At 43.6% G+C, this 19536-nt stretch overlaps 1 protein-coding gene across 1 annotated transcript in view; it reads left to right on the top strand.

Moving 5' to 3' along the window:
• LOC309559561 (estrogen-related receptor gamma-like) overlaps nt 1-19536 on the top strand; it is a 94938-nt gene that overhangs the window by 60143 nt on the left and 15259 nt on the right. Inside the window, exons 3-6 of the mRNA XM_082262867.1 lie at nt 2666-2782; nt 5027-5146; nt 5388-5549; nt 11883-12152. Coding sequence (XP_082118993.1) covers nt 2666-2782; nt 5027-5146; nt 5388-5549; nt 11883-12152 — 669 coding nt within the window. The remainder of the gene's footprint in view (nt 1-2665; nt 2783-5026; nt 5147-5387; nt 5550-11882; nt 12153-19536) is intronic.

Raw genomic sequence — 19536 nt, 5'->3', positions numbered from 1 at the left:
ACGGAGCGCGAGCCTTTCTGCCAACTGGCTAATACAAATCTGTGGTTTGATAATTTGGTATCTACTGTCACCTACTATGCTGTATTGACTTTCGTGACCCCAGCGTGGGTTCTTGTCTCAAGAATATGATTTGATTTCCTTTTTGGCTGCGCCAATGTACGTTATGTATGTTTCTTCGTTATTATAACCAATAAAAATAATAAAAAATAAAAACAAAATAATTTGTAAGCTAAGAAAAAATTCTCACAATTTTCATTTTTCTTTGATATAGTTTGAATAGTAAAAAAACTGGATTATACCAACAATCACATCTAATGGTTTCTGAACATCATTAGGTTGCAGCAAAGATTCTCACATTGCTTTTGGAAGATGTGTACTGTATACGTAGAGTGGTTTAAAGACAGATTAGTAAATCCAGGCGATTTTGGGGATATTGGGTAATAGTGTAGTTTAATTTGTTGTTGCCAGGAAGTCAGCCCTAGTCAAATGGCTTTGAAATGAAAATTTAGTCAGGCTAAATTTGTATAGACTATTTGGAGTAAAAGGTAGTGATGGAAATAGCAGTATATTCCAATAAAGTCTTCTAAAAATGAGAAATGATGAGCCTAATGTCTTCTGCCCTGGTGACAACTGTCAATTGTGGAATTTCTCCCCACTTTCTGCTCCGGTAACAACTGTACTAGAACAGGGAACTTTCACCAGTGGCGACACAGACAGCAGTAAACTCCAGTTGGAGGTTCTAATGCTCCTCCACTGTTAAAAACTATAAAAAAAATTCCACCCTAACAACACAGTCCATGATACTTTTTTTTGCATTCTTTCGGGTCTACCCCTTCTTCTAAGGTCCAAGCACTAATACAGCTACAATCACCACTTTAAAATGTTGCCATTATACTGTGCCCTTCAGATATCGGATGCACACCCAGTCCACTTTAACTGGGCTTCTAATGCATGAGCTGTTGAATTTGAGCCTACTTTAGCTATCCCCCTCCCCCATCCCCTTTCTTTCTGTCCTTACCTAGCCACCAAACCCTAGGCATGGGGGGGTTCTTTCTTCTTTCTTACTCCCACACACCTTTCTCTCCTTTTTCTGTCTATTTCTTCTTTTCTCTGTATGTATTCTCTCTTTTCTTAAAATATACTGTATATAAAATGCTTTTAAGGAAGACATTGGGTCAGGGGCGTAACTACAGGGGTTGCAATTGCAACCAGGCCCCATGCTCCAGGGGGCCTGTGCTGCTCCCCTGTACACCTGGATAGGAAGGGCGGCGGGGGTAGCATGTAGAGAAATCATTCTCCTCCTTTTTTCTCCTGTAGCTGGTTCCTCTGTATGCTTCCGCCACCTCTCCTCCTATCCAGTTCCCTTGTGTTCTGCTGTCTCTGGGCCCCTGTGTGCTTCCCTAGTCCCCCCCCCCTCCCCCACACTGTGCTTTCCCCCCCCCCCCACTGTGCTCCCTCCCCTCTCCTGCTGGCTGCTGCAGGTGATGTCACAATAGAGAACCAGGAAGGGGTCGGTAAATATGTAATTTACCAGCTCCTTCCTTTTCTGAATGAACAGAGTCATAGTCAGTGACATTGTAAAAAAATAAAATAAAATGATAAAAAAATAATACAATTAAAATACCAAAAAATAAAAACCACTGACACCAGTGGGTGAACTTCCAGGATCGCAAAGGTCACACTTGCAACCGGGCCCTGGCATTCCACCACTGTGGGTAGGCCCCAAGATGGCAGGAAGGGGGCCCACTGCAGAACGTGTGAAAGGGTCCCGCTGTGGGACCATAATAAAGGGACCCGCAATGAGAATAAAGTGCCCCAGGCTTGAAGGAAAGGGCCCCGGCCAGGGGTCCGGGGGGCCCTTTATGGTTTCTTGCACCGGGGCCCTGAAGGTTCTAGTTACGGGTTTCAATTTTTGGCAGGCAGCTTGCTTGAGACACTTGCCACACCCAATGGGAGGTTTGCTTCCATCCCATAATTGCTAACCAATTTTGTATGGTATTATGTTTTTACCAACAGGTGCCTTTGACCCCATGATCTGTTTTTAACAAAGGTATAACTTGATTCCTTGTAATTTTTTTTTTTTTACTCCCTTAGCTGTGTCTGGGTTGCCTTTTTTTGATAGTGCTTCAGGTATTGTGATTATCAAACTTTGTCTTTGTTAAATAAAGAATAAAAAAATTTTGCCATTAGTCCTATACTGTACATTGAATAAGCGATTATTAACTATTGGCTTGTGGTCACATAAGGCCTTCAGCTTCTTGTAGTGTTGCTCACAGAAAATTTTTATGTAGGCCATACATGGAGCAAATTTCTTTCCTGAAACCATACAGTGTTGACAGGAGAATCACTCCTGCAGAACCAATGTATTCTCTGGTGGGGGTAAGAGAAGACCATAATTATTGCTAGTCGCTTTACCATCCACTAGCAATAATTGCATATAAAATCCAGCAAGCTGGTTGTACCCAAGCTGATGGACTAATCAACTTGGGTACATTCAGCTGGCCCATACATGGTTCGATTCAGCAGGAACCGGCGGAGATTTGAATCTTCTATGGCCGGGCCTTAGCTTGGACTGGATGGGCTACTTTGGTGGCCTAGTGACCCATAAATACTTCCTCTTCTTCCATGTGACCCTTTTTTGACTGTGTACCTATTTGTTCTTCAGGTAACATAGAATACAGTTGTCCTGTGGTTAATGACTGTGAAATTACCAAGCGGCGGAGAAAGTCTTGTCAAGCCTGTCGCTTCCGCAAGTGCCTGAAAGTTGGGATGATGAAGGAAGGTAGGTGCACTAGAAGCCTTTGGGTCTCATATAGCTAACAGCTTTTGACTTCAATATTAATTTGGGTCTGAACTACAAAAATGGTGACCTCAACACAAACACCTTAAAGCCCCGTACACACAATAAGAATATCGGATGAGTGATCGTCTGTATTTTTTTGCATGCTAGTCTCAAATTGAAAATGAAGAGGTTACTAAAGTTATGAAAATTCTCATATGACAGAATAAAAATTTGGAAGCAATGTAGTGTATTGTACTGTATTTGTATTGTATTTTCCAATGATACCTGTCCTGATTAAACGATAATCGTATGATCTGGTATCATACGAGAAAAAGTTTTGTGCTTCTCTGATTGGATAATATCAGATGACTTGTCGTGATCGGCTCTCGAAAGCTGTGTACTAACGATCAGAATATCATAGGATCGCCTAGAAAGCGGTATTTTTCATCCTATTTTCTGATTGTGTGTACAGGGCTTTGGACTCTTTGTAAATATGATGCTAGTATTGTAACAAAGAATGTGGAAGAGCTTGTTCCACTGCTCTGCTCTGAAAGTCTCCAGAGTATTACCTTTGATCAAACACTTTAGAGCTGTATTGACTCTATTGATTACTATAAAGGAAAAGCTGAGTTTGGGAAGCAGAAGGTTTATAAGTGTGCTAGAAATGTACTGCAATATGTAAATGGACTCTGGAAAGTCACATGAAGATAATATATTAAAACTATTAATTGTGTTTGTATGGAAAGTGATAGAGCACACTTTCTGTCACAATAATAAGAAACCAACATGAAGATGGGCAACAAACATTCTCAGAAAGAGAGATCAGCAATAGCAGCCTACATAATGTCTTATGACAGGTTACAGTACATTTTAGGTAAAAAAAAAGTATTTTTCACTAGTTTTGTAGCTGCAGTAGGAAGATCTGTTGTAATCAGTGCAGATGACATCCGATTTGACAGCAACAACAGGGGTAGTGGAAAGGGAAGAAGAACTGCGCTAGACCTTTATACTGTATCAGGTTAACAAAGGTAAACTAAACCGTACTATAATGTCCTTACCAGTCCAAGATGCCAAACTGCAAGAGTATCGTATAGGACTGCATGCAAACCTGAGGAATATGGAAATGCAGGCAGAAATGGGTGCTTTTGCCATCGTTACCGGAAATGCACGAAAAATATGCATTATGTTTGCGGGGTCACTAATTCTTAATGACACCTGAAACATTAGGATTTTATTGTGGAATTTGTCTGCCAAAAACCCACATTGACAAACACGCATGGCTCAGTGCCAAAAAAAATGGTACTTGAGCTTCTTTGGTGCGTTTGTCGCAACAAATGCGCAAAAAACGTGTGACACAAAACACGATGTGGTGTGAATGCAGCCTTAGTGAGAACTCCTAGTTGTTTTAACAAAGCAGTGGAGCAGCTCCCAGAGGAAGGGGCCATAAGATGTACTGCTGGCAATAAATAATCAGATCTTGCCACAGGAAATTTAAAGTGGAGTTCCACCCATTTTTAATAACTTGGATTATATAGATGTATGTAATCCCCTTTAAAACAAATTTTACCAATGGAAACTTTTTTTTTTACCTTATTGGCATGAAATCTCGCAGTATTACACAGGAGCTGTACTGTATGTATTGTATTGAGGCCGTGCTCTGCCCCGCCTCCTCTCAGTGAGCTCAGTGAGGATATAATGTTTTCAGTCCTCGCTCACTGAGAGGAGGCGGGGCGGAGGCGGGGCAGAGCACGGCCTCAATACAATACATACAGTACAGCTCACTGAGAGGAGGTGGGGCGGAGGCGGGGCAGAGCACGGCCACAATACAAACAGTACAGCTCAGCTCCTGTGTAATAATGCGAGATTTCATGCCATGAGATACATCCCAGCACCCCCTGCGAATAGCCGAATGACGTAACCGCCGATCGGCGGCCGGACCCGGAAGTGAGGAGAGGATGAATAAAGAAGAAAATAAGGTATTTACTAGCAAAAAAAAGAAAGTTTCCATTGGTAAAAGTAGTTTTAAAGGGGATTACATACATCTAAAGTTACTAAAATGGGTTGAACTCCACTTTAATGGAAGCTGGTGGTTTAGCCCATAGGCTTTTGCCAAAAACCGATTATATCTTTGAGTGGACTGAAAACCACCTTGCCCGTAGGCACCAGTTATGATAAATAGTTATGCAGAGAGGATGCAGAGTTAAGTTTGACTTTTAATTAAAGATATTAAACTTTTGGTCCTAGGGGTGAGGCTGGATCGGGTGCGAGGTGGGAGGCAAAAGTACAGACGCCCGGTAGAAGCTGAAGCTCCAGACCCCTGCAGCTTTCTCAACACCCTTCACTCACTACCTGGAAAGAAGACAAGTAGGTATCAAGGAGCAATTTGTAATAGTAATAACAAGTGAGGCCCCATTCCTGGAGTGTGGAAGACTTCCATGTCCAGCGCAGAGGGCTTAGATGAAGTGAAGGGGGGCGGGGTGGGTTACTACACATTCATGCTTAAGAACTTTTAGCAGATCAGTAATCCAATGCTCTGAGATAAGAGCTGTGGGTTGAGCTAGCTTTTCAATTAACAGCCCTCCTTCTTCTCTCTGACCTCTTACAGCAAATAAAGTGGTGTCACATTTGGTTTTGGTTGAACCTGGAGAGATATTTGCCAGCCCTGACCTCAACCTTCCAGACAGCGACCTGCGTACACTGACCACGCTGTGTGAGCTAATCAATCGGGAGCTTCTTGTCACCATTGGCTGGGCCAAGCACGTCCCAGGTAAAAGGCATCATTGGCACATGATCTCTGTACGATCATTAAATAGTAATGTTAAAAAAATACTTAATGAATGAAAGGGATCCTAAAGGTTTTCTAAAATGTTTTCTTTCTAGAGATAAATGTAATCAGTTGTCACAATAATTCAAGTAATCCTATCAACCTTTGTCAATGTTTTATCATTCTTTTTTCTCTGTACTGCATGTAATATATACACTTTCTTACCAAATGGATTGGGGTGCCTGCCTTTACACACACATGAACTTTAATGGCATGCCAGTCATTGTCTGTAGGGTTCAATATTGAGTTGGCCCACCCTTTCCAGCTATAACAGCTTAAGCTCTTCTGGGAAGGCTGTCCACAAGATTTAGAAGTGTGTCAATGGGAATGTTTGACCATTCTTCCAGAAGCGCATTTGTGAGGTCAAGCACTGATGTAAATGAGAAGGCCTGGCTCACAGTCTCCGCTCTAATTCATCTCACGTTGAGTCTCCGCTCTAATTCATCTCACGTTGAGGTCAGGACTCTGTGCAGGCCAGTCAAGTTCCTCCACCCCAAATTCACTCATTCATGTCTTTATGGACCTTGCTTTATGCACTGGTGCGCAGTCATGTTGGAACAGGAAGGAGCCATCCCCAAACTGTTCCCACAAAGTTGGGAGCAAGAATTAGTCCAAAATGTCCTGATATGCTGACACCTTAAAAAACCCCTTCAGTGGAACTAAGGGGCCAAGCCCAACCCCTGAAAAAAACCCACACCATAATCCCCCCTCCACCAAAAATTTTAGACCAGTGCAAAAAGCAAGGTCTATAAAGACATGGATGAGCCAGTTTGGGGTGGAGGACCTTGACTAGTCCTGACCTCAACACAATAGAACACCTTTGGGATGAATTAGAGTGGAGACTGCAAGCCAGGCCTTCACTTCAACATCAGTGCCCAACCTCACAAATGCGCTTCTGGAAGAATGGTCAAACATTCCCATAGACACACTCCTAAACCTTGTGGACAGCCTTCCCAGAAGAGTTGAAGCTGTTATAGCTGCAAAGGGTGGGCCAACTCAATATTGAACCCTACGGACTAAGACTGGGATGCCATTAATGTTCATGTGCATGTAAAGGCAGGTGTCCCAATACTTTTGGTAATATAGTGTATAAATCAAGCACAAAAGAAAATGGTTCAAAAATGGTGGAATCTCAAAGTCGTAAATTAAGGAATTAAAATGATCAACTATGTCAAGGAATATAAACCAAAGTCTGATGTGTTAAGAACTGGCAAAAAAGTATCACAATGGCCATTTTATAAATAGGTCCCAGAGTTCATTCCTTTAGCTTGTTATAAATCCGTCCCACAGAGACAGCATACTGTAAAATTAGAAATGAAAAACTTTCAGAGATAGTTTTTATGCAATAAATAATTTTGTAAAATCCGCCTGGCTTCTGTCATCAGGGTAAAGTGAGTTTTGCTCCACACTACCTTCCCCACACGTTGGGTTAACGAGACGCATTGTGGCGGGTGATGGTTCCCCTCTAGGTCGGGTTCTGCGCTATCATCCTGCAGGATCTATTGAGTGCCTCAGAAAAGGACACAGATTATCATCTCCGAGTTAATAGTATTCAGGGTCTCTTCGGCATGTGTGACATGGCAGAGCCCTCTCCTGTGATAGCAATCTCCAATATTTCCCAATTAAACTCGGCACTCAGGTTTATAAAGAAACAATTGTATGGCCATGGTTTGAAAGAGGCAAGTAATGGAGGTTGACACTACAAAGAGCAACTAATTGAAAAGCAAGGGAGAGTGTGACAGGCCAAGGGAGGCTCAGGCTGATATTCTCAGAACAACCCAACCTCACTGCTGTAGAGGTTATTGGGGGAGGCGGAATACCATGCAGAACCCAGATTTCTTCCCTGCTAGTTATTACGGAAAAAAGGGTAGCACTGTGACTATGTGATCAGCACCGGGTTTAGAGTTAGAGACACTAGTCTTCATCCCATGCTAATTAACCACTTAAGCCCCGGAAGATTTTACCCCCTTCCTGACCAGGGCCTATTTTGCGATTCGGCACTGCGTGACTTTAACGGACTATTGCGCGGGCGTGCAAAGCTGTACCTAAACGAATTTGATGTCCTTTTTTTCCCCACAAACAGAGCTTTCTTTTGGTGGTATTTGATCACCTGTGCGATTTTTTGATCATGCGCTATAAACAAAAAAAGAGCAACAATTTTGCAAAAATAACAATATTTTTCACATTTTTTTTATATGAAATTCCCCAAAAAAATGTAAAAATCTAAATTTTTTAACATTTTTGTCCAATTTATTTTCTGCTACATGTGTTTGGTAAAAAAAATCACAATAAGCGTATTTTGATTGGTTTGCGCAAAAGTTATTGCGTTTACTAACTAAGGGAAAGATTTTTGTCATTTTTGTTGTTTTTTTTTAACGAGTAATGGCGGCGATCTGCGATTTTTTTTGCGGGACTACGACATTGTGGCGGACAGATCGGACCCCTGACTGACATTTTTGACACTTTTGGGGGTACCAGTGACATTACTACAGTAATCAGTGCTATACATATGCACTGTTACTGTAAAAATTACACTGGCAGGGAAGGGGTTAACTTTATTAGTGATGCAGTGGCTAAGTGCGTCCCTAGGGGCGTGCTTCTTACTGTGCAGGGATGTGGCTTTTCATGTAACAGCAGAGATCTACGATCCTACATAGCAGGACTGTATGATCTCTGCTGTTACACAAGGGAGAATGACAAGCGGCTTTGTTTACATTAGCCGCCTGCCTTTCTCCCTCTGAAACGGATGATCGCGAGTCACTCACGCGGAGGTGTCCGTGAACGAGCGGGGGTGGAAGCGCGCCTCCGGTGGCGCGCGCTCGCCCCCTATTGGCTCACAGGCGAGTGACGTACCCATACGTCACTTTGCCTGCACGGGACTGACCGCCGCAGTATATGTACTTGTGGCGGTCGGCAAGCGGTTAAAAGTACTCAGAGACTTAAAGTGGAACTTTACTCAGAAAATGTATTCCTGCTGGATGACTTCAGGCCGGCCCCTTTTGCAGGTATAGATATGTAAAACATTAAAAATAAATGCCTATACATTTTATAAACCAGTAATAAATTGTCTCACCCTGCTCTGCACATGCTCAGTTGCTCTCTATTTTTAAAGACTTCCAAATTTGAAGAGTTTGATCTTCTGACAGCCTTAAAGCGGAGTTAAACACTCCTATCCTTTACAGCCAAGGAAGCTGCTTCTGTTTGATCTGCACTGCCATGGTGCTGCACATGTGATCAGTTACGACACTGGCTATTTGATGGCTTGACAGTATGGTTGAGGACACAAGCAAAGGTGACAGTTAGCAATCCTGGCATCCTGTTAAATCGATGGGTTCAGTTCTGCTTTACGATTTACTGCTGTTCAGGGGCTCTGGGCTTCAGCAAAATGGCAGCCTCCAGCAAGAAGAAACAGAACACTAATTTTGGTAGCATAATTAATATTGTGGAATGTATAAACGACAACAAACACAAGGGCGCACCGGCCTAGTGCATTATCTCTTAAACAGGTTTATTAAAATAATGGATTAAAAATACTCACAAACGAGTTTCTTGATAAAAAGCACATCAAATAGGTATCAAATCCTCAGCATCAAGATCGGGATTAGATTGTCCCCTGAAGCTGTACAGGCTTACTCGTTTCGAGGCAGCGCCTCTTCCTCAGAGCCTCTGAGGTGCTGCATCGACAGTACATCTACTTGTTTGATTGTGGAATGTATGTTCTTTGCTAAAGTTGTTATGGGTAAAGTTATTTTTTATTATGACAGTTGGGCAACTATTCCATGTATATGGAAATCCTTAAAGCGGAGTTCCACCCAAAAGTGGAACTTCCGCTCATTTGCTTCCTCCCCCTCCTCCGGTGCCACATTTGGCACCTTTCAGGGGGGAGGGGGGAACGGGTACCTGTTTTTGACAGGTACCCTTCCCCACTTCTGGAAAATGGTGCCGCTGCGCTGTCCCTCGGAAGTTTGGCCCCCTCCTCCTTCCCCCACGGCCGAGCCAATCTGAATGCGCAGCGCGCTTCGCGCATAGGGACCCGCCAGTGAAGCCTTGCCCTCACTGGCAATGGCGGCGGCAGCACCCGACAGCCAATGGAAACATCGGCTGCGGTGCCGACATCGCTGGACTCCAGGAAAGAAAAGTGTCCTAATATTAAAAGTCAGCAGCTACAGTATGTGTACAGTATGTGTAGCTGCTGACTTTTAATTTTTGGAGGGGGAGGCTGGAACTTTAAAACAGAACTTTACCCATAACAACTTTATAAAATATATGTTCTTTAGCAACGAACATACTTATGCAACCAAAATGAGTGTGTGCTGTAAATTTCCTCCTGCATTGCTCCTGCTTCTTCTTCTGCTGGATGCAAATGTAAACTTAGCTTTCAGGGGTTAAAGGAGTAATACGGATTTTGAAAAAAGCAAACATAGTAACCTCCATGCTGCTGCATCTGTATGATAAAGCTGCTGCTCCATGTCTGTTTTAACCTGCTATCGGCTGACTGGGTCGCAGGAGGACAAAAATAAATGTACTCCTGTGACCCATTGGAGAAGTACAACCAAAAAATCTTTGGCAATACTTCTCTTTGAAGTTTTAGGATTAACGGGCCATACACACTATAAGATTTTCTGAAGACTTTTTCCTTTAGACTTACCAAAACCATATAATATGAGGTCAAACCTAAACACTTTCAATGTGTATGCAATCTGGCAGGCCCTTGCACTACATAGAAAAGGTAAATCTGAAGGAAATCTAACCACAAAAGTTGGATAGTGTGTATCCAGCTTAAGTTATGTTTCACTGTTGGGTTAGGTTCAGTCTTAAGGGGTTAATGTAGTAAAATTTATAAGTGCTAACATCGAGTTATCTGTTAAGGATTAGGTTTATGAATTTAGCAGTGGAGATGGTTAAGTGTTAGGGTCAACTTTAGAGGTAAGGGTGAGTAACGATGAGGGTACACTTTTCAGTGCTGGAAATGCCATACTGGAAACAACTATGCCAGGCTTAAATTGGTGAAACAAAGGTGATCCAGATTTATACTCTGGACTAATTCCCTGCAATCAGACATTTTAAGTAAGTTACCTTTTTATCCCCTCTCATTACTTTAAATGAGGCCCAATTTCTGTTGTTTCTTGATGTTCATTCCTCCAAGTCTTCTTTCTATTTCTCGAATCTGAATTGGACATTAAAAATCATATTTAAAAAAAAGAAGTATGTTTGTTGAGCTAATAAAATATACAAAATCATATGTGCAAAAATATATAAATGAGCAAAATAAATAAGTCACACTAGTGAGTTCTACATAGGGCAAAAAAAAAGTGAGTCCATCATTTTGTTTTTCTATGTAGAACTCACTAGTGTGACTTATATTTATTTTATTCTTTGATATTTTTTTAGCACATATGATTTTGTATATTTTATTAGTGCAACAGACAAACTTTATTTATAGACTATCTCATGGTACTGTTGCAGCTTTTAAGAACCTTTTTGTTTTGGTATACACACTAAAGCGTGGTATATATACGTCTTTTTTTTTTTTTTTAATAAACCCAATTTGTTGTTGCACATGTTCTCTCAATTTAAAAAAAAAAAGAAGTCCAATGCTTTTTTTTTTAAGTACATCCAATTTTTTTTTTTTAACAATTGATTTTTATTAATTACATTTAAATGAATAAGCTGTAGTTGATAACATTGGTGTAAACTTCAAAACAAGGCAGGGTCTGTAAGTTTTTATAAAAATCTTGACCATCCTACCCCAGATGGAAAAATTATTCCACCTCCACTTTCAAAAAGAAATGGATTACCTGGATATCTCACCCTAAAGCTTCTGCTTATTTAAAGTAATGTAACCTATAACTATACCCCCAAGTTTGGAACACACTTGATTTATATGTGTCTTCTCCTCCGCTCTGATGTAGTCCTTAGATGTGCTCAAATATTTCATTTTTCCTTGTTTTTGTTTTGTTGTGGTATCCCATGTAATTGATTTTCTCTGGTTAAAGTACATCCTATTTTTAATCCCATTATAACTATTCAGTTTGACCCCCTTCTTCTGCACACTCCTGAGCTGGACTACAAGCAGCTTTGGCAATGCACAATGCATATGCACATTTTTCTGTAGTCATTCGTTTAATACTGTGATGTTCAGCAGTGGTTGGAGTGCTCCCGTATTTGAAAGTATGAACTAACTACAGGGGAAAACTGTATTTGTCTATCAGAAAATGGAAAACAAAGTAAATTTCCTTCCATTTATTGTCTTTTCCTACATTTTCTTCCTCTTAGGTTTCTCTGTCCTTTCCCTGGTGGATCAAATGGCTCTTCTGCAGAGTGCCTGGATGGAAGTCTTGGTCCTGGGCATCGTCTATCGCTCTCTAGAGATGGACAACGAACTGGCAGTGGCGGAGAACTTCTTGTTGAGCAGAGAAGAGTGCCGTAGCTCTGGCCTCCTAAACCTTCATTCTGTACTTCTTCAGCTGGTCAGGAAATATCGGAAGACAAAATTAGACAAAGAAGAATTTGTCACACTAAAAGCCATGGCTCTCGCCAACTCAGGTGCTGAAATAGTAATGTTCTGATGTCCGTTTTCAAAAATAATTATGCCTGATTTCTAAATTTTTAGCCTGTTCACTGTCCCTTATTTTGTAGAGGAACAGTGCCAGCAACCCATATTTTATAATAATCTGGTTGTGTAGAGACACCCCATTGCAAACAATATCAAGCACACATGAACACATTGGAAAGGTTTTTTGAATAAATGAAAACTTATTTTTTTCCCTTTAAAAATTGAAAGAACCCATTACATTGGACACCATATGGTGTGGCATTGTGCTTTACATATACATTGTACATTCACATCAGTCCCTGCCCTCAAGGAGCTTATAATCTAAGGTCCCTAACTCACATACATACACAGTAGGGCCAATTTTTTTTTATACAGCATCCAATTAACCTACCAGCATGTCTTTGGAGTGTGGGAGGAAACCGGAGTACCCGGAGGAAACCCACGCAGGCACAGGGAGAACATGCAAACTCCAGGCAGGTAGTGTCGTGGTTGAGATTTGAACCGGCGACCCTCTTGCTGCTAGGTGAAAGTGCTAGCCACTACACCACTGTGCCGCCCTTGTGTGTCAAAAATGTACATAAGACCCGTCTTCCACAACGGAATTTCAGGGCCATCTAGGAAGAGAAACACTTTTGTGTTCACACCTCGTGATCAAGTGATGCACCACTCCTCACAGACTGATACTCATCAGATCAACATTCCTCGCATATCAATGATTGGCATAGTGCGCTTGTATCTGATAGTAGGTCTCCGGTTGCCACAGGAACAAATAATCTCTGTTCCACTACCCAGCTCAATTACATTGGATGTAGGAAAAAAGGCTCTAATAGAGTAATTCTATAAAATCTCCCACTTTACTTAAAAGGTAAATGCTACTCACAAATAAAATCAAGGACAATTCCCATCAACATAGCCAATGTAAAGGACTACAGTTACGCCAAAACCGACAGTGTCGAAAGCTCAATTTCTCACCCGTTCTCCGCCCATCACTTTTGGTGTGAACGTCCCATCTGGTTCTGGCGTCACTTCCATTTGACATACTGCCACACTCCGACGCATTTCGTCTTTCCGACTTATTTATATTTTGGACACACAAGGTGGACTTTTAAAAATGCATTTTGGATGTTTGTAAGAGTTTTATATGGATAAATATATATGTATGATTTACAGCGCTACATAAAGCTCATAATTTGGAGATTTATTTGCAATGAAAGATAAGGAATATATATAAGGAATATCAACAGGACCTGCTACTTGTCTCTAAATAGGCAAAGTGACAGGTTAACCTAAAATGGCTAAGTTCACCTTTCCACAAAATAGTCTATGCCGTCAAGGGGCCCAGCAGATACTAGGGATAGACCGATATGTTTTTTTCAGGGCCGATACCAATATTTTGGTCACAATATATCGGTATCGGCCGATATGGGCCGATTTTGTAAATTTAAAGTTTTGAAAAATACAGACAATTTTTGATACAAATCTGGTACTGAACATGTTAATTTTTGTTTAATGCTTAATGGCTGGCTGGCTGGCACCCTGTGGTGGTGGGTGGCTGTCTGTCTGGCACCCTGTGGTGGGTGTCTTTCTGTCTGGCACCCTGTGGTGGGTGGGTGGCTGGCTGTCTGGCACCCTGTGGTGGGTGGCTGGCTTGCTGGCACCCTGTGGTGGGTGGGTGGCTGGCTGGCTGGCACCCTGTGGTGGGTGGCTGGCTTTCTGGCACCCTGTGGTGGGTGACTGGCACAGGGGCTGTGGATGGCTGGCTGTTACAGGGCCTGTGGGTGGCTGGCTGTCTGGCACCCTGTCTGTGGGTGGTTGGTTGTCTGGCACCCTGTCTGTGGGTGGCTGTCTGGCACCCTGTGGTGGGTGGCTGGCTGTCTGGCACCCTGTAGTGGGTGGGTGGCTGGCTGGTACAGGGCCTGTGGGTGGCTGTCTGGCTGGTACAGGGCCTGTGGGTGGCTGGCTCACTGGTACAGTGCCCTGTGGCTGGCTGGTACAGGGCCTGTGGGTGTGGGTGGCTGGCTGGCACCGGGCTGCTGTGGGTGGGTGTATGGCTGTGATACACTCCCGCGAGACTAGTACCAACTCCAGACGAGGCTGTCCAAGGAGAGGAAGGCAGCCTAAGAAGGCAGAATGACGTCACAAAAATATCAGCAATATCGGCCAGTTCCAGGGCCGATACCGCTATATCGGGGAAAGTGCATATCGGCCACCGATAAATCGGCCTTGCCGATAATCGGTCTATCCCTAGTAGATGCAACGTATTAAAAATCTATGCAGCTTTGTGAAATGATAATTAATTTTATTGTTTTACCTGTAGGCCGTTTGGGTCCCTTCAGAAGCCTGGCTAAAAAAAAAAAAACTCCTAGTTAGAAACTACCACGTCCTGATTTGTTAATACAGTAGGATGTAAAAACTGTTGGACGCTCAGTCCCACAATTGCAGGATTGAAAACCAACAGTTTTCTTGTCCTAGCAACAAAGCAGGACATGTGATGGTTGCTAACTAGGAGTTTTTTTTCACTAGACTTCTGAGAGGACCTAAATGGCCTACAGGTAAAACAATAAAATGAATGAATATTTTACAAACCTGCACAGATTTCTATTATATCTACTTTGGCCCCTTAACTGCATTGACTGATTTCTGGAAAATTGAATTTAGCCTTTAAGTTGGTGCAGGGCCAGCCCTACCATGGGTCCCACTGGGTCCATTGGACCCAGGCAGAACTTTGAGAGGGGCAGCAAATTGACGCCCAAGATTTTTTTTTCAGCAGTTTTTTTTGTCATCAGTTTGCGGCGCCTTACACTATCTACTATTCCCATCAACATAGCCAATGTAAAGGACTTACACTATCTCATACTGCCGACTGTAGTGCAAACTTATGAGTATGAGGAGGCAGAGCATCTCCTCCTGGGAACCTCTCTCACATAATCATGGTGTGCGCAATGACATCAGACATCAGCGCACTTCATCTCATGCAGGGCAGGCTGGATCTTCTAGGGCGGTGGCCGCGGCAGACACAGAAGGGACAGGAGGACTGAGGACAGACAGTGGGTGTTTGGTGGACTGGTCTGGTGGTGAGTTATGGAAGAAGATAACTGTATATATAATGTTTTCTAATGGTTTAGAAAATTTAATATTTATATAAAATAATGGATATCGGGGCCTTTTGGTGGGAGTGATCTTTTTTATGGGGGGGGACGGGGGCAGCATTTCATTCTTGGACCCAGGCAACAAAATGTCTTGGGCCAGCCCTGAGTTGGCGGTAAACATAAGTTGGCAGCTTGATATGCACATATGGGATCTGACCACTGACCAATTTGTTCTTTTTTCTTTTTTTTTCTTTATATTTTTTACCTAAGCATGCATGGCTATGCATTATACAGATAACTACAGTTCCTCTCTAACCTTTGTGGAACAATGCTTTCAAAGTTTCCCTCAAAAACATTAAACTAGCGTGTACCAATGCTGTAATGTGTCCATGGACATCACAGTCATTTACCAATTCAGCCAGAACTGACCAATGATCATCTGATTCTTTGGATAATTATAGCAATAGGTATCTCCATTTAGTTTATCTACCACTCTGGCCAATTCCATTCAGTACTGATCGTGATATGAGATTTCCGCCAGGGGATGATCACTCTGACAGCTGTCACTGGCTTTAACAAATAGACAGCTCTGTGTTATCGATGGATGCCTCTTATAGTTTGGCACAAGCGATCAATATTGCCCCGAGGTGTTTTGTGTGTGGCATGGTTTGGAACAATAGAGGGCGGTGGGGGAGGAGCTCCTTCCTCGCAGAGTAATCAAAGGTTTTGAAGCCTCCAGCAATCCATGCACTAAATAGATTTGCTTAATTTAGATATGTGTCAGCGCTTTATTTAGCTTTAGACACTTTTCATACAACTTTGCTTTTCGGGTTTGTGACACTGGAGATCTGAGCTACAGATACAGAACGGGTTCTATTTTGCAGTTCATAATTTTTATAAATACACAGAATTGCTGTGGACTTTTTTCTCGTACTTAGACTTATATAATACATGCCTTGCAATGTTCTGAACAAAGATGGCCATATTTAGAGTTTTTTTTAGCGTCTGATCAAATAAAATCTCAGCATTCCTACTGAATCTAAAATGTCCACAATAAAACCCCCCAAAAATCTATCATTTATTATTTGATGAGGATGATGTGGAAACCCAAGCACAGATACAATATGGCTTTTTTAACACATGGACCCCAGCATAGTTGATTTTGGTTTGGGGGTTTTGCGAAAGAAAGGCTCCCTTCACATGCCCCGACCCAACACCTACCTATGCTTCCATGCCAACCCTTGGGTCTACTCCTCAGTGCCCCAGATCAGGCTCGACAACGCCTGACACTTTCCAGCTGTGCAGTCCCTTCATAGCCATGGATTATCTCACCTGCTGTTATACAGGGACTAATGCATAATAGCAAAGTACCCTGCTCAAGGGCCAGACCCAGCATAAGGCTTTGGGGTGCCAGGATGGGGGGGGGGGGGGGCAAAAAAATCCAAATCCCCAGCACCTTGCTGTCTTCTGTTCCCTATCGCTGCACCCTCTCTCCCACACCGGGCACAGCGTAGAAGTTTTAATTTGTCTCACCTGCCAGCTGCCCATAGCCAATAAGGGGAAGTGGGGAATGCATAACCCTGCCCCCTCATTACAAACGGTCATTGAGAAGAGTTGGTGGGGGGGAGGCAGCAAAATGCACCTTCGCCTGTGTAGACAAAAATCCTTACACCGGCCCTGCCCTGCTAGCTATCAGACGTTAGATGCAGAGTGAACACCTAGGCTACTCCTCAGCTCTGACGTGTCATATGTGTAGCACTGCCCCCTGCAGGGACTGCTGGATATCGACTCTGCGGGCTCCCCTGGTTACCAACACACAGTTATAAGTAGATAAAGTTCCTAAGAGCCGGTTCACATAGGCGCGACCCGACTTTGCCGGGCGACCTGCACAGACTTCATATCATTGAAGTCAATGCAGGTCGCCCCAAAGTAGCTCAGGACCCTTTTTCTAAGTCGGAGCGACTTGTGTCGCTCCTATTAGAACGGGTCCTGTGCTAATCTATGGCAGGCGACCCACGGCGACTTGTCAGGCGACCAGGTCGCCTGACAAGTCGCCCCAGTGTGAACCGGCTCTTAATCCCTCCTTGCTCCTGTTGGCTCTTCACAGAAATAAAGAGTCTAGGGGTGTTGTTTTTTTTTTTTTTGTTGTTTATTTTGTAATTGGAATAGGAGAAGGGAATAGTGGAATACTCCTACTGAACTATTCCCATGGTTGAGGACTTCAATCTTCAGAACTTCTTTTAGTGATCAGGAACAGCCAGGCTGTTAACCCCATCTACACTTTTGGCAGTATGGATTAAGTCTCTTGCTCTCTTACTCTCTGACAAGACGACTTGGTGAACGATATCTTATCTTCAGGATACTCTCACTAGCATCCTCTTCCTGCTGACACCCATCCACTGACTATCCTAGGAGCAGGGGTGGCCCCCCTCAGGTCAGGCCCCTTGACACAAGATTTCTGTACTCACTGTACTGCAGAACCGGATCCTCCAGTGTCTCCCCTCTCAGCCAGCTTCCCTGGACCTCTGGGTTCAGCTCCTCTCCGCTACTCTTCCAGCCCTCAGGATGACTCTACAGAGGAGGAGGTAGTCTCCCCCTTTCTCCAGGACTCCGCTCCCCAACGAAAGCCCCAAAGCACATGTGCTCCTGGCCTCCACACAGTATCCCAACATGCACCGAAGCGACTTTCCCTCTGCCAATCATCAGGACTGTATTTAAAAGCCCATGCACCCATTCGTCATGTTTCCTCCCATGCCAACATGCCATGCCATGTCCAACATGCCTCCCTATTATACCAGTGTGAAATTCTCTCTAGAAAGAATGAGGTGCACTCTGAGCACATTGAGAAGACCTCACTAACAGATCCTGCTCTCTGGTAGGCAGAGAACAATGTAGATTTCTCTGTCGCTCATTGACAGACGTAGTCTTCTTGATTCACAAGAACTGGGTTATGTTGTCTCCGCAGGAGCAGGACTAGGCAGAAAGAAATAACGTTCTGGCTCCACCTTAGGGGCAGTCCCTGAGGGTATATCCTCCCTCTCTCTGCTACAAGGCATCAGTTTTTTTCTGTCTAGTCAGGAGTAAGGACCTAAGTTCCTTGCTGGGATCTTTTTGGTCCTGGCAAGATTTTTTCTTTAGAAAAAATATTTTTTAGGTAGTTTTCTCCAGTGTTTTTTTCCTGTGAGATCTTCAAGCAAAAATGCCGGACTGGGCGACACTAGTGGTCACCCCAGCCGGCCTACGAGCTCGCGCAGACCATTGCATTGCGCTTGGTCGGCCGCGACACATTCAAGTAAGTATGCGGGGCCGGGCGACGGGCTGGATGTTGAGATCCAGTGGTCACCCCGGTTTCTGCCTACGAGCGCGTGCAGACCAGAGCTCCGCGCTGGGTCGGCCGCGACAGAGTCCCATTGGAGGGACTGACCTTGCGAGTTAAAAGTCTCGCTTGGACGCCAGGAACCAGAGAGTCGAGGCGTCCGGAGTGGTCCACAACCCCCCACCCCGGTGGAGAGGGTATTGTGAAGAGAGGGTGCCTGTCGGTTCGGTATGGTGAGTAAACGTTCCCTTTTTTCCTCGTTATGAGGCAGTATGAATAATGGGCCCCTCCATACATGGTCAGTATCTGTCTGACACTAAAAGTCCCCCTTGTAAATACAATATGTGTTTGGTGGGAAGTGGACTTGGTTTGAGAGCTAACACTCTACCCAGCAGACTGTAGTATTACAGCAGACATAGGAGGTATAATCCTACCTTAATTGTAGTGTACCTCCTGCAGATCGATAAACCGCCACTTAGCAGAGATGCAGGTGGATGTGCTGGGAAAAACGATTTCGGCGGTCCGCCGCCATTTTGCCGTAGACCGGGTGCATGTATGTCCTCAGGTCACACCGGCCGCCATGTTTTTGGAGTCTATTGTCTCCTGTATGGGGGCGGCCATGTTTGATGAGCCCAGCTACCTCGTGGAGAGCTGGGAACGCCGGAAGGCGTACACAGGGGGCAGAGCCACGTCCTTCTACCCGGGAAAACGAACACAGCTCTTTCCAGTCTGTAAAAGACAGACGCTGACTGCAGTTGGTTGGAAACTTCTCTGCATCGGGTGGTGAGCCTTGGGGGTCCCTCTCTCTCTCTCTGTGGGGATCGAGAAGCAGGTACTCTGAGGGGCGCTATTGCGCTAGGGGGAGACACATAAAAAAAAAAAAAAAAAAGAGGTATTTTTTTGATTTAAAAAAAAAAAAAAAAAAAAAAGTTTTTTGTTTTTTCTGGCAGAGGTGTCCTGAATTAACAT

Source organism: Pelophylax lessonae (assembly GCF_965119305.1).
Source record: "Pelophylax lessonae genome assembly, chromosome: 7".
Classification (NCBI taxonomy): Eukaryota; Metazoa; Chordata; class Amphibia; order Anura; family Ranidae; genus Pelophylax; species Pelophylax lessonae.
This window is presented reverse-complemented; position numbering and strand designations above follow the sequence as displayed.